Source organism: Hyaena hyaena, unplaced genomic scaffold (genome assembly GCF_003009895.1).
Source record: "Hyaena hyaena isolate Hyena2069 unplaced genomic scaffold, ASM300989v1 scaffold_10, whole genome shotgun sequence".
In the NCBI taxonomy this organism is placed as follows: Eukaryota; Metazoa; Chordata; class Mammalia; order Carnivora; family Hyaenidae; genus Hyaena; species Hyaena hyaena.
The window spans coordinates 7,690,776-7,704,848 of NW_024080642.1; the positions used below are offsets into that span (position 1 = coordinate 7,690,776).

At 53.3% G+C, this 14,073-nt stretch overlaps 1 protein-coding gene across 2 annotated transcripts in view; it reads left to right on the top strand.

Moving 5' to 3' along the window:
* The first annotated feature begins 13,519 nt into the window (after positions 1–13,519).
* RAP1GAP2 (RAP1 GTPase activating protein 2) overlaps positions 13,520–14,073 on the top strand; it is a 187,628-nt gene continuing 187,074 nt past the window's right edge. For both annotated transcript variants that reach the window (XR_005531951.1, XM_039253300.1), the window contains exon 1: positions 13,520–13,634. Coding sequence is in view for 1 of the 2 variants with exons in the window: in XM_039253300.1 (XP_039109231.1) it covers positions 13,591–13,634 (44 nt within the window). In the remaining variant the exon portion in view is untranslated. The remainder of the gene's footprint in view (positions 13,635–14,073) is intronic.

Sequence of the window (14,073 nt, forward strand, 5' to 3'; positions counted from 1 at the left end):
TCCTGTCGAGGATGTGCCTCTGCCGAGGCCTGCACTGTGCTGGCCCGGCCTCCCTACCGTCTGCCATCTCTGAGCAACGTGCCACCCCCACTGGGAGAGGTCGCACCGTGGGGAAGGGGTCTGGTGGCCTCTTGCTCATGCGCCAGAGGCTGAGGCTGGCAATGCAAAGCTCACTGCGCCCGTCTCTTGCCTGTCGGCAAGGTCATACCCAGCCTAGGCTGGGGGTGTTCAGCAGCCACTGTCCTCATTTACAGCCATTTCAAGATTCCCCTGACCTCTGCAATTTGGGACTCTGTTTGTTTTTATTTAATAAGCTTAGTAAAAAATAAAAAATCAGTAATGTCTATCAATCTCCCTTTTCAAAGAAGAATTCTGGGGGCGCCTGGGTGTCTCAGTTAAGCGTCCGACTTCGGCTCAGGTCATGATCTCACGGTTCGTGGGTTCGAGCCCCATGTCGGGCTCTGTGCTAACAGCCAGCTTGAGCCTGGAGCCTGTTTCAGATTCTGTGTCTCCCTCTCTCTCTGACCCTCTGCTGGTCACGCTGTCTCTCTCTCTCTCTCTCTCTCAGAAATAAATAAAACAACCCCAAAAAACAAAGAGGAATTCTGAATGGAACCAGATAACACTCTTTTCTGGTCCATATCTCCCTTACAGTGCTTTGGTGCTTCCCTAGTGGGAAGTTCTGCGTTTTATCTGATCTCAGCTCACCATACTGCACTTGGTTTGTATTTTTATTTTTTTCTTTGGCTCTGTTTGCCACAACCCTTCAGGGCTTCTGGATATTTCAAGGGGATTCCTTTTAACATGCTCAAGATGTAAAGCAGCCATGGGGGCTTCCAAGGCAGATGGGACACCAAGGCAAGGCTTGTGCTTTGGGGGGACCTGGCCTGAAGCCAGGCTGTTCCGAGTCCCTGGCCCCGGCCAAGCTGTGGTCTTGACTTACAGCTTGCTCTGAGGGCCAGGTGGTTTCCCACCCCTTTCTCTCGGTCAGATCCAGGCTGGCAGTCTCCTTCCTGGATTATGCTGGGTGTGCCGGCTGGGCCCTGCAAGGTCTGGGTCAGCAGATGGCAGTGGACATGGGCACCTGGCGGACCCTGCCGATTAGATGACTGGTAGTGAGCAAACGCAGGAGGGGAGTGCCAGGCAGCCACGCCCGGTGAGATGTGCCTGTACGTGTGTGCACATCTGTGGAGGGCATGTGGCTCCACTTCTCTGTACGTGTGGGTCCTCTGACTGTGTCTCTGCACGCATTGTTGCGTGCTGGTTGCTTGCGTTCTTTCCTCTGGGTGTGTGTGTTGGCCACCCACTGGGAGCCCTCTAGAGTCCTAAAGGGTGTGCCTGTCTGATGGCAGGTGATACTTGACCCCAGCAGGATTTCCTGGCCCCCCTGGGGCCCCTGGGTCTTCTGCCCTGCCCAGCTGTGCCCTGTCTCCAGGCTTCCTGTCCCTGTCCCTGTCTCTCCCTCTGTCTGCCTTGAGGAAGTTGCTTCTCCCCTGCTGGCTGCGTGGGTGCCCACTGCCTTTGGGGCAGGGCCTGGGGAGGGATAACCACGGCAGCCTTCAGCCCCATCCTTTGAGCTCTGAGCTCAGGGTGACAGGTGGGTAAGCCCAAGGTTGAGGATATGAGTCAGGAATGGCCATAGCGGGTGGGCAGAAGCCTGGCTGTATGTGTCAGTGTGCTTCAGGGACGTATGTGTGTGCCGCATACACTTAACTGCCCCCTCAGAGGCCTGGGTATCAGTGCAGCTGTGGGAGGGCCCCCCGAGCCCCCCGAGCCCCCACTGCCCGTGCTCTCTTCCCCTAGCTGTGGCTAGCTTAATTTCCCACAGGGAGCAGAGTGGTCTCTGGGGCCCTGGACATTCCAATGGGGACCTTGGCCTCGAGTAATTCCTGTACCGCAGTCATTTATATATATGGAGCTTCTCCTGTGCCAGGCCCTAGACTGCACACTGTACATGTATTAGCTCTTGGACTCCTCAGAACAATACTGTGGGGGTGGGTTCTGGAAGCATTTGCAGTTTATGAGGAAGTGGAGGCTCGGAGAAGCGGGGTCACTTCCACAAGGTCACACAGCTAGTAAGTAGCGGGGCCACAAGTTAACACAGGTCTGTTCTCCACAGTTGCTGCCATTCTGTTCACTCTTCACAAAGCTGGACCATCCCATTCCTTCTGTTTCTCTTTCAGGGAAGCTGTCCCAGATCACAGTCTCCAGTCAGGGCTCCCCACCCACCCGGTCCCCTTTGGATCGTATCACTCTGTTGTAAATACCCCGGGGGAGTTACTCCTCTTTTATCTTTCTTTTTATTTTATTTTATTTTTATTTAAAAAAAAATTTTTTTTTTTTTTTTATGTTTTATTTATTTCTAGGAGAGAGAAACTGCGTGAGCAGGGGAGGGTCAGAGAGAGAGGGAGGCACAGAATCTGAAACAGGCTCCAGGCTCTGAGCTGGCAGTCAGCACACAGCCCGACACGGGGCTCGAACCCACGAACCGCGAGATCATGACCTAAGCGAAAGTCGGACGCTTAACCGACTAAGCCACCCAGGCGCCCCTATCTTTCACCTCTTCCCTCCCAGTCCCCCCAGGACAGGGATCTGTCTTATCACCGAAATATCCTCAGCACCAGCAGCGAGCCAGGAACACAGTAGGGATGTAAATTGCTCTTCTGACACCAATTCCATTGTGTGTGGGTAGGGGTGTGGGTAGGGGGCGTGGTTTCCCACACCTGTAACCAAACAGATTTTGGACACCAATAGGGTGTCTGAGAATTCAACTCAATTCTGACGCAAGCCACCTGGAGATAATATCAGATTGCACTGGCGAGGGTTCGGTCAGACAAGGTACTAGTCCCAAGCCCAGGTTGTTGCCTGCACTTCTGACCAGCCGGCTAGAGATCAGAGGTTCCCGGGACCTCCTGCCCCGGTTGGGACAATTTGCTAGAGCGGCTCACTGCACTCAGAGACACCTTTTGCTTGCTAGATGGCCGGTTTATCATGAAAGGATGTAACTGAGGAACAGGCAGATGGAAGAGGTGTGTGGGACAGCGTGTGAGGAGAGGGCACCGAGGCCTGTGCTGTCTCCAGAAGCACCACTGTCCCATTCTCCACGTGTCCCCCAGCCTGGAAGCGCTCCCAGTCTGGTTCTGTGTCTTTTTATGGAGGCTTCATTGCATAGCCCAACTGATTAAATCGTTAGCCATTGGCGATTGAATCAATCCCAGCCTCTCTCCCCCTTTTGGAGGTCTGAGGGAGAGTTCCAGCCTTCTAATCACGTGATTGGTTCTCTTGGCAACTGGCCTTGGTGCCTTGGTGCTTCTAAAAGTCACCTCATTCACAGAACAAGACACCTTTACCAGGCTCTGCACTTCTGAAACTCCAAGGGCTTGGGGAGCTGTGAGCCAGGAACTGTAGACGAAGACCAAATGTATCTTTGTCATGAATCACAGTATCTCGGGTGCAGTGTACAAGCACTGGATGCGTGAGTGAATGAATGAATGAATGAATGACGACATATCGGACACAGGGCCCAAGCCCCAGCCCCTCCTCTGTTGCTGTCTCTCACACAGCAGAGACCAATGCACAGGGCCCAGGGACCCAGGCCTGGAGCCAGCTCACTGGGTTCTAGTTCTCGCTCTACCACTGTTCTGGGTATTTTTACTGTGAGATAAACTGCTCAGAAGCTTAATAGCTTAAAACAGTGGTGACATTTATTTTGCTCAGGAATCTTCAGTGTGGGCAGGGCCTGGCAGGGATGCTTCTGTCTGCCTGCGGTCATCCTCTGGGGTGACTCAAAGACTAGGGCCTGGCATGGCCTGAAGGCTCAGTGGCTCGCGTCTGGCACTTAATGCTGGCTGTTGGCTTGAGGACTCGGCCCAACCACATGGGCCTCTCCCTTTGCTCCATCTTCTTGTCACCCAGGCCGTCTCCCTGTGTGCTTGTGTGGGCTTCCTCACAGCATGTGGCTGGGTTAAGGGACAGGGACCCCGGGAGAGAGCCAGCAGAAGCTATCTTACCTTTTCTTATCCAAACTTGGGAATGAGGCAGCGTCGCTTCTACCTCAGCCACAGATCCACCCAGATCCAGGAGGGAACCGAGTTTCCACCTCTCCGTGGAGGGGTGTCAGCGTCACCTGGTAACAAGAGCATGTGGGGTGCGGGATATATTGGGGGATGGTGTACCTGTCTGGAAAATACAATCTGTCTGCCACAGTTCCTTCCTCGGAGCGTGGCCTTGAGCAAATTACCGAGTCTCTCAGTGCCCCCATTTTTCTGTCTGTAAAATGGAAATGTACTTCACCGGGTTATTTCTTTATTAGTGACTGGTTCCGCCTACAGTTCTGCCGGCCTCAGGTGAGGCACTGGCCCCAGTTTTCAGCAAACTACAGGATCCAGCTCGAGTTTCCCACCCACTTGCATGTAATACAGGAGGCACCTCACTGTTCTGAGCCCTTTTGAGGGTGGGGCTAGTAGTGGGGAGGGATGAGGGGACCCTGAACGGAGTGTCTCCGTTTATTATGTCCTTGTAAGTTAGCCCTGCTCCCTTCAAAGGGGCAAGGGACAAATTTTGACAGAGATGTAGCAAGGCCGGGATTCCAGCGGATTTCTCTGTGCCTGGAGGGCAAATGTCACTAGGGCCCCCGTCTTTTTTCACGGGAGTCACGAGAGATGAATCACGAACATGTTGTGTTTGAGCTGCAGGGCTTTTTTAAAAAAGTGTTGGAGGGAGCTCCTTGCCTCTGCTCTGTCCTCCCAGCCTGCCTCTGCCCCAGTCACTGCTCTTCTGCCGGAAGGATCACTCCCCAGCCCAGCTTGCCAAGGTTTGCCCGTCCTGGCCCAGCTTGGGGCTGCTCCTCGGCTGGGCACTGGCCAGGGCCCTGCCTGGCAGCAGCTCACACCTGGGGCCGTCCTCATTCTTTATAGGCATGGCAGCCTTGTGAAAAGCAGGGCCTCTGGTTTGAATTCTGCCACTGCCACCTACCAGCCCTGTGACCTTGGGCAAGTTCCTTAAGTTCTCCCTGACTCCATTTTCTCACTGGAATTGAGGATATGGTGGTGGCAAGGATTAAATAAAGGAGAAAGTATGACATAACTGGTTCATGGGAGATTTTTGAGAAATGAGCGCAGTTATTTGTTACAGATAAAAAAAAAATGCAGAGCGCATTAAAGGGATTTCTCCAGAGCTATTATTTAATGTCAGAACCAGGGCCGGAGCCCATGGTTGTGCTTATCTCCTCTGGGACTTAGAATTCCCCCATCCCCAGTCCCCCAATCCCTTCTGCCAGGGGGCAGCATGGCTACCATCCTAGAAATACAAGCAAGACGCTCTCTTTTCTTTTTCTTTTTAAAATTATTTTTTAATGTTTTATTTATTTCTGAGAGAGAGAGAGACAGCATGAGCAGGGGAGGGTCAGAGAGACAGGGAGACACAGAATCTGAAGCAGGCTCCAGGCTCTGAGCTAGCTGTCAGAACCTGATGCGGGTTCGAACCCACGAACCGTGAGATCATGACCTGAGCTGAAGTCGGATGCTTAATCGACTGAGCCACCCAGGTGCCCCTCTTTTTCTTTTTTTAAAAAATGTTTTATTTATTCATTTTGAGAGAGTATGAGCAGCAGAGGGGCAGAAAGAGAGAAAGAGAATCCCAAACAGGCCCCACACTGTCAGTACAGAGCCTGATGTGGAGCTCGAATTCACAAACCATGAAATCATGACCTGAGCTGATACTAAGAGTTGGACACAACAGACTGAGCCACCCAGACTGAGCTCCCCAAGACGCCCCCTTTTATTCTTTGTAGTACCCAAAGTTGCCTGCAGAGGGTGCTGATGCCCACTTTCCAGCACGTTCAGGAGCGTCTCTGAGTAGCTGAGGAAGGTTGGAACAGGATGGAGCGAGAGCCAAGAGAGCTGGCTCCTGATCTGCTTTAGGGAGATCTCCTTCAGACAGCTCCCAGTGCCCAAGACTTCCACAGAAAGCTCCAGGGACACCAAGGGTCATGGGAGTGTTGTAGTGGACTTCCTACCAGCGTTTCTCACTGGGCCAGAGCCATCAGGGGCATTTGTTAAACATGAGATTCCCTGGCCCCACCCCAGAACGATGGGCTCAGAACTTTAGCAGTCGCACTGGCTACCACATCTAAACATCGATGCCAGGCGCTTGTCTGAAGGCTTCATGCACATTGGCGCATTTATGCCTCCCAACAGTCCTCTGAGGTAGATCCTATCATTATCCCCATCTTATAGATGAGGAGTGTGGTCTGAGGCACAGAGAAGTTGAGGGACTTGCCCAAGGTCACACTGCTGGTAAGCAGCAGGGCTGGGGTTTGAACCCATGTTATTTTAAACCGCAGGTGACTCTCACGCCTAGTGCATTTGAAAACCACTAATTTATAACACCGGGCCTGTCTCCTTTCCTGTCTCCTTTTGCTTCCTTTTATTTGTCATTATTTTAAGTAGTGTTTATTGTGCTTTTCTAATTATAGAAGTAAGACATGCTTAATTCAGAAAACAGAAAAGAAGAAAAGAAAAAAAGTCATGATCCTTAATGTCACCCCTGTACAATATAGCCCTGAACGTAGTATTTAGCCTATTTTATTCCACTCAGGAAAATGCCGTAACTGTCTTCCCTTGTCAGTACGTGTCCTCCTGAATGTACCCAGTTGTTGGGAGATACTATGTTTCTTGAACCTACCCTGTTGGTAATTTAGGTCATTCCCATTGTTTTGTCGTTATGGCAACAATGAGCTGGAGACCCTGGAAAGTACAACTCGTCGCACAGCTCTGATTTTTTTTTCTCCTTGGGATGGTGTGGAATCGTGAACAGGTTTGCTAGGTCAAAAAGCATGCATATGAAGTAAACAAGCCTCTTTTTTTAAAAAAAAATTTTTTAATGTTTTATTTATATCTGAGAGAGAGAGAGAGACAGCATGAGCAGGGGAGGGTCAGAGAGAGAGGGAGACACAGAATCCGAAAAAGGCCCCAGGGGCGCCTGGGTGGCTTAGTCGGTTAAGCATCCGACTTTCACTTGGGTCATGATCTCGCGGTTCGTGGGTTCGAGCCCCGCGTCGGGCTCTGTGCTGACTGCCAGCTCAGAGCCTGGAGCCTGTTTCATTCTGTGACTCCCTCTCTCTCTAATCCTCCCCTGCTCACGCTGTCTNCTCTCTCTCTCTTAGAAATAAATAAAAAACATTTAAAAAAAAAAAAAAAGGCCCCAGGCTCTGAGCTGTCAGCACAGAGCCCGACGCGGGGCTCGAACCCACGAACCGTGAGATCATGACCTGAGCCGAAGTCAGATGCTCAACCAACTGAGTCACCCAGGTGCCCTGAAAACAAGCCTCTTAATCGAAACATAACGTACATATAGAGAAGTGCACAGGTTTTAAGTGTATGGGTGAATTTCCATAAACTTGACGCACGCATCTAAAACCAATACCCGGTTCCAAAAACACGCCTTGATATGTAATGCAGAAGCCCCCTTGGCGTGCACATAAGGATTCTGATTTGTGTTGTCAAATTTCCTCCAGCAAAGTTGTATGCTGCTCTCCTCTGAGTTTCTTAAGATTAAAGCACAAACTCTTTGTCTAAAAGCAGAATGGATAGAAGAACCATCTGGAGTCAGGCAGGGAGAGAGAGAGCTTTAGCCTACCCTTTCTGGGGCAAGACCGACTTCAGAATAAAGGGATGGTCCCAGGGGGGCTCGGATCAGCATCAGTTTGAGCTCCAGATAGTTTAAGGTTTTTTTAAAGAAATGAGCCTTTGGGGGCGCCTGGGTGGCTCAGTGCGTTAAGCCTCTGACTTCGGCTCAGGTCATGATCACATGGTTCATGAGTTTGAGTCCTGCGTCAAGGCTAGCTGTGCTGATGGCTAGCTCAGAGCCTGCATCCCCCTTCAGATTCTGTGTCTCCCTCTCTCTCTGACCCTCCCCTGCTCACACTGTTTTCTCTCTCTCAGAAATAAATAAAAAACATTAAAAAAAAAAAAAAAGGAAATGAGCCTTTGTAGCTGCTACTGGTTTCTCCCCTTGTTTGTTTCTTTGTTTTTAAGAGCAAGCCATGCATAGATTTAGCCTTTTTTTCTTTAAATTATAACATGTTAACGGTTAAAAAAAAATCAAGCAGCACACAGAACGTAGGGTGAAAAGTCCCTTCCCCCAAATTTCCAGCTCTGGCTCTTCTTCAGAGGTAACCAGTCTCGGACCATTGCTTATGTACCATTCCAGAAATTGTCTTGGCATGCGTCAGAATTTACGTGTTTATTTAAACTAATGAGATCTTATTAGATGAACTGTTCTGTCTTTTTTTTTTTAACTCGAGTTTTTAGGTTATCTTTATATAGTAACACATATACATTCTGCCTCCTTCTCAATGGCTCCATTGTATGCCATGGCCTGCGTTTTCTCCGGTATGGTTAGATGACGGTCGTTGATGTTATTCTTTGTATTTGCTGTTTCAGACAATGGTAGAACTAACATCTGTATGCATAGATCTTGTCAACTTGTATGAGTTTACGTGTGGACTAAGTCTCTAAAGATAAAATTGTTGGCATGAAGGGTGTGTGCTCTTGAAGTTTTGATAGATATTGCCAAATATCTTCACCCATGGTCGGAGTGCCCGTGTCCTTATGTCCGCATATCATTGCTGAGGTTTCTTTTAACCTTTACTATCTGATGGGCAAAAGGGACACCTTGTCGTTATTTAAGAGATTTTAAGCTGTGATACACTTGATGGCCTTTTAGTCGGCAGCCGTGTGCTGCTCGCAGTACTGCGCAGATCAGAACAAACCCCGTGGTCACGGCTCAGGGCTGTGCTCTTGGAGTCTGCTTTCCACGAGCACTGCTCTTGCAGTTTTTTGTCATCGCCTTGCTTTGCAGAACTCACACAATGGGAAATTCAGTGTAGCCCTAGAGACAGTGTGCTTTGGGAGGTGATCGGCGTGCCGTAAATCACAGTGCAGATGTTACACGTCATTTTGTCTCAATCTCCGAAGTGTGGATTGCTAACTGCTGCCGGTTTGCTGGCTCTGAGGGTGCCATCGCACCCTGTTTCCTGGAGATCAGAATGCCCTTCTCTGCCACTGTCCTTTGTCCTCACCCAGCTTATGAAGGAAGCAGGGGTGAATCTGGCCCCCCTTGGAGGAAAGTTCGACTGAAGCCCCAAGCCCCCACATGGCCCGCTCAAGGTGGTTTAGTGGAGGTGGGAGGAGAGCTGAGCCCCAGCTGGTCACCCCTGGTGGCTCATGCTGTGTGGAGCAGGGGAGGATCTAGGCCAAATGATGTAGTGCCCGCTTCTCTAGGGGCATCTGTTTCCTGCGCTTCCTGTAACTGCTCTCCCCGTGCCTGGGAACGGAGTTTGTCTCCTCTTTCAGCTCTCACTAGCGGCTGTGAGGACAGAGCTGTCCAAGTAGAGGAAACCACACGGTCTTCCCCTTCCCTCTTGCCACCGAGGGCCTGCCCACAGGGCCGAGGGGCTGTTGCGGGGGGCTCGGGCTTCCTCCTCCTCCGACCCCAGCCGGCTTTCTCAGCTCCACAGTCCTCTAAGGAGGAGAGCTGGGTGGGGCCCCTGGAGCTCTGTCCTGAGCCTGGGGCTCTGGCTGGGACTTATTTCCCAGCTGGACCAGGAACGCCCACAGGCCTCCACCAGAGAAGCCTTGTGATTTGGTGACCCAGAGCTGGCTTTGTGGACGGGGCAAGGCGTGACCTCAGGACAGAAGAAGCCGGTCTAGCCTGGTGTTGGAAGGACTCGGGCACTCGTCTTTCTGACTTCACCTTTGTCTTCTCTTAGTCGTTGAGCTGTGCTTGTCTTTCTTAGGCTCCCCCGTCTGTAAAACGGGCACTGTGTGAATGGGCGTTTGTGTAGGTTCCAAAGGGGCAAGTTTGATCTGGTGATCGGCACTTGCCGATGCAGATCATCACATAGAACAGTGTCTGATAACTTGGTGTCTGGAATCAGACCTCGCCTTGCCACCATTGGGCCAGGCAAGTTTTGTCAAGTTCCTTAACCTTTCCGGGCCCCAGCGTCCTCATCTGTAAAATGAGGATAACGGTGGTATCATCTCAGAGGTGGCTGTGAGATCGAAGGGAGCCACGCGGGTAATTCGGGCCTGGCCCATAGCACACTCGCAGATACAGGCGCTGCCCTTGGCTCCTCTGCCCCCACAGCTTGTCCTGGTCTCCATGCTGATGGCCTGATGATCGAGTCAGCTGGGGTCAGGGAGGAAGCTGGGCCGTGCTTGGTGGGGGTAGGAGGCAGGGCCTGGCGCTCAGAGTGCTTCTCTTTTCTCTTGACTCACAACCCTTCCCAGGGAGCCTTCAGACCCCTCGCTGCCCACCCCCACACAGAAGAGGAACTGAGGGCTCAGAGCAGGGGCGACAGGAAGCTGAGCAGGACCAGAGGAGGGGGTGGAATTGTTATAGATAATCATTATAATAGCTCCCATAATGGTGTGGGAGGCCTGTGCTAAATGTATACATGTATTTGTAACCCTGTGAGCTTGGTGGCAGCCAACCATATCACAGAGGAGGAAACTGAGGCCTTGGAGGTTAGGTTATGTGTTGGTGGTCATGTGGCTCCAAAGCGTGGGAGCCTGGCGCTGAGGAAAAGAGAGTGAAAGATGCTCTAGAATGGCTCTTGCCTCCCTCTGGAGCTCAGAGAGTAAAACATAAGCCATCTGGGAACCTCCTTGTCTCCCTCCAGGCCCTCACTCTGGAGTGAGGCGGGTGTGGGGCATCTGGACTCTCCATGGTTCCCAGATCTTAGTGACTTCAAGGACATCCAGGACGCTGTGAGTCCTGTGCCCTTCCTGCTGACACAGGCAGGCTATTGCTGCTCCTCCGCCAAGCGGCTGAGTTGCATAACTCCCTGCCTTTTGAGGTGGGAGAATCCAGCCTCTAGGTGGCAGCAGCGGGGGGCCTTGACACGCTCTTCCCTGCCTGTTCCCCAGGGCGCCCGCCCTGCCCGACCTCCAGATGCTCGCACCCAGGCCTGCATCCCTACTGGGTTGTGGCCTGCGTGTTCACCTGGGTGTCTGGAGACCGCGAGGACCGGCCCAAGCGCGCCTCTCAGCTGCCTCTTCCCCTAGAATACGATGACGGACAGCAGGAACACAGGGTCACATGTGTGGACAGATTGGACTAGATGACGCGTGCTTGGAAGAGCCCCAGCATATTGGTATAACCCCACTTCATTCTCTCCCACACAGAAGCACGCCAGATGACGTGCTCCCATGATGGGTTCACTCTGAACTCCCTCTAATTGATGAAAAAGTAAGTAATTTGCAACAGGAAACATGTTGTTAGTAACGCACATGACTCCCAGGCCCGGGCTCTCGCCCTGCCACTCTCTGCACCCAGCGCGGTGCTTGGCCTGGAGTCAGACTTGGTGAGGCGGCAGGCTGAGCGGCCATGGGCCTTTCTGACCTTCACTCTTGCTCTCATCAGACTCTCCCTCTTAGTTGGGACTTCCTCCGTGGAGAGTGAGAGAAATTCAGCTCTATTTAAAACAAATTTTTTTTATTGTTTATTTACTTGAGAGAGAGAGAGAGAGAGAGACTGTGAGCAAGCGCCAGGGCACGCATGAGTGGGGGAGGGGCAGAGAGAGAGGGAGACACAGAATCTGAAATAGCCTCTGACAGCTCAGAGCCTTGGTGCAGGGCTTGAATCCACTAATTGGGAGATCATGACCTGAGCCGATTCCGAGAGTCGGATGCCAAACGGACTGAGCCACCCAGGCGCCCCTTCAGGAGGTTTGATGATGCCCTGAAGACCGGATCCTTCTCCTGCTCACTGTGTGGCCGTTCGTGCCCCTGCTCTCCTCTGCGTGGTGCTTCCATCCTATGGTTTAGCAGCCTCGGCAGGAGAAGGGTGTGCTCTGGGAGTGAGTCTTGTTGGGTCCACTGGCTTCTCCTGCCCACTCCTGAGCTAGTTACTGGGTACCCTGGGTGGTCAGGCTGGCCAGGTGCTCCCTCTGGGGGTGGATGGAGCACAGAACTGTTTTACTCAGAGGGCGGCTGAGTGGATGCAGGGCAGGCAGGACCCAAGGTGTCGATGGTGCCTTTTGAACATCTGTGTGGGGGTGCAGTGTGGGGAGAGGTCTGGGCGTGGGGTGGGAACCCAGCAGGGAGCCAGTGGTCTGACGCAACCCCAGAGGGTGAAGCACACCATCCTTCCTTTCTGGGTGAAGGTGGGGTTGGAGGATGCGGCCTGAACTGAGGACCAGGCTTCTGCTGAGAGGCCCGCTGCGTTAGAGGAAAGGGCCCCGCCCTTGCCACGCCCAGACCTGAACTGCCCCTGAAGCTGCTCCTACGGCCCATGTAGCCTTCGCTGCTTCAGGGGAGTCCATAGAAATGCTTGTGCCCTTTGTCTATGACCTGGGAGGGGTGGGGGAGAGGCCCTTTGGTCTCACAGTACAGATCCAAAACCCGGGGTGGCAGTGGACCCCAACCGGGAAACTGTGGGGAGGGTAGGCCAGTGAGAGAGGCCAGTGGCAGCAGCCACGGTAGCTTTATTTCCCATTCTCCACTGCCCAGGGGCAGGGCGGGGGCCCGTCCCCGCCTGTGTCCCCCCACCGAGTCTGTGGTAGCATATGTGCCACGGCCCTCCATGGGCTGTCATTAGTGAGCACCTGCTGCATACCTGCCATGGTCAGCACTGGTGCAGAGATGAGGGCTAGCTTTTTGTCCCAGCTAGAAAGAAACACACTTGCACACACGTGTCACCTTCCCACTGCTGACCTCTGTCTAGGCACTCGAGGGGTTCTGAGAAGTACAGATCTGTGACTGTGCGTGGGTACGTGTGAATGTCTTGAGGGGCGTGTGTGCAGTCTGAGCGTGTGCACGTGGGTCTGCGTCCATGTGTGAGCCTGTTTCGTGGGTAGTTCTGTGTATATGAGATGTACGTGCAGGTGACTCTGTGGAGTCTGTATGAACTGCATGTGAGTGTGCAGTACCTGTGCTCATGTGTGTGTGGGTGTGTAACGACACTTATGTCAGCATGCCTGTGTGCACCTGTGGGTCCTGTGCGTCTGTATGTGCACATGTACGTGACCCTGTGCTCGTGGGAGGACAGTGTGTGGGTGTCCTAACCTGTGTGAGGCTGGTTCATCTGGTGTGTGCTGAGCTGCGGTGGGCCAGGAAGGCAGAGGTCCCATCCCGGGCAGCCGCAGGGAGCGGGGGTGCGGGGCCGTCTGCTGGGCTCCCCAACCTTCCAGTGAGCTCTTTCTCTCCGTTCCAGGCACATCTGTGGGAGTCCTCTGGCCTCCCAGGGGCTCCGGGAAGCACGGCTGTGTGGAGCCGAGCTGCCAGCATGGTCTGTGATGCAATCTGCCAGCCGAGCCCCTTCCGGAGCTGCGGGTTCCTCTGGGCATGGGGAAGCTGCCCTCTGTGACCTCCCCTGCCTCCTGGGTGCCTCCAGGAGGGCAAGACACACCTCCCAGCCCCAAGGCCTCACCCACAGGAAGTGCTGGGGTTGGGGGCAGGCAGTGCGGAGGTGCCACGCCCAGTGTCCCGCCCTGTGCCTGTGGCCCCGCTGACCCTGCTGCACTGCCACCCTTTTGCCAACAGTCCTGGGGACATCGCTGGGTTCCGGGGCCCCACGGCCACAGCCATGTTTCGCAGGAAACGCAGCGTCTCCTTTGGGGGCTTCGGATGGTGGGTGACAGATGGGACGGCGGTTGGAGGGATGGGAGCGAACCTAGCTGCCAAGTCTTGCGTCTGCTGGGGTTGCCTGTGCAGGCAGAGGGCTAGGGTTGTGCCTGAGACCCAGGTGGGTAGGGGGGCTTTGCAGATGCCACGGCTGGATGGAGGGGGCCAGGGTACCAGACACTAGCTTTCCGTCACTCACCCTGGAGTAGGACCTAGGGAGTCAGGAAGGTTGGAGCTGGAGCCAGTGTGAACAAGGCTGCGTGGCTGTGGCTGAACGTGTGTGTCTGTGTCTGTTCCGATGTGTGTGTGGCATGTCTGCAGCTGCCAGTCTGTACAGCCAGGTATGAAGTGTGTGCCTGGCTGGGTGGGTGTGCTGTGTGTGTGACCACGCGTGCACTCTGCGCTTCTGAACAGGTATGTGTGCACGTCTGGGCTTCTCGAGCTT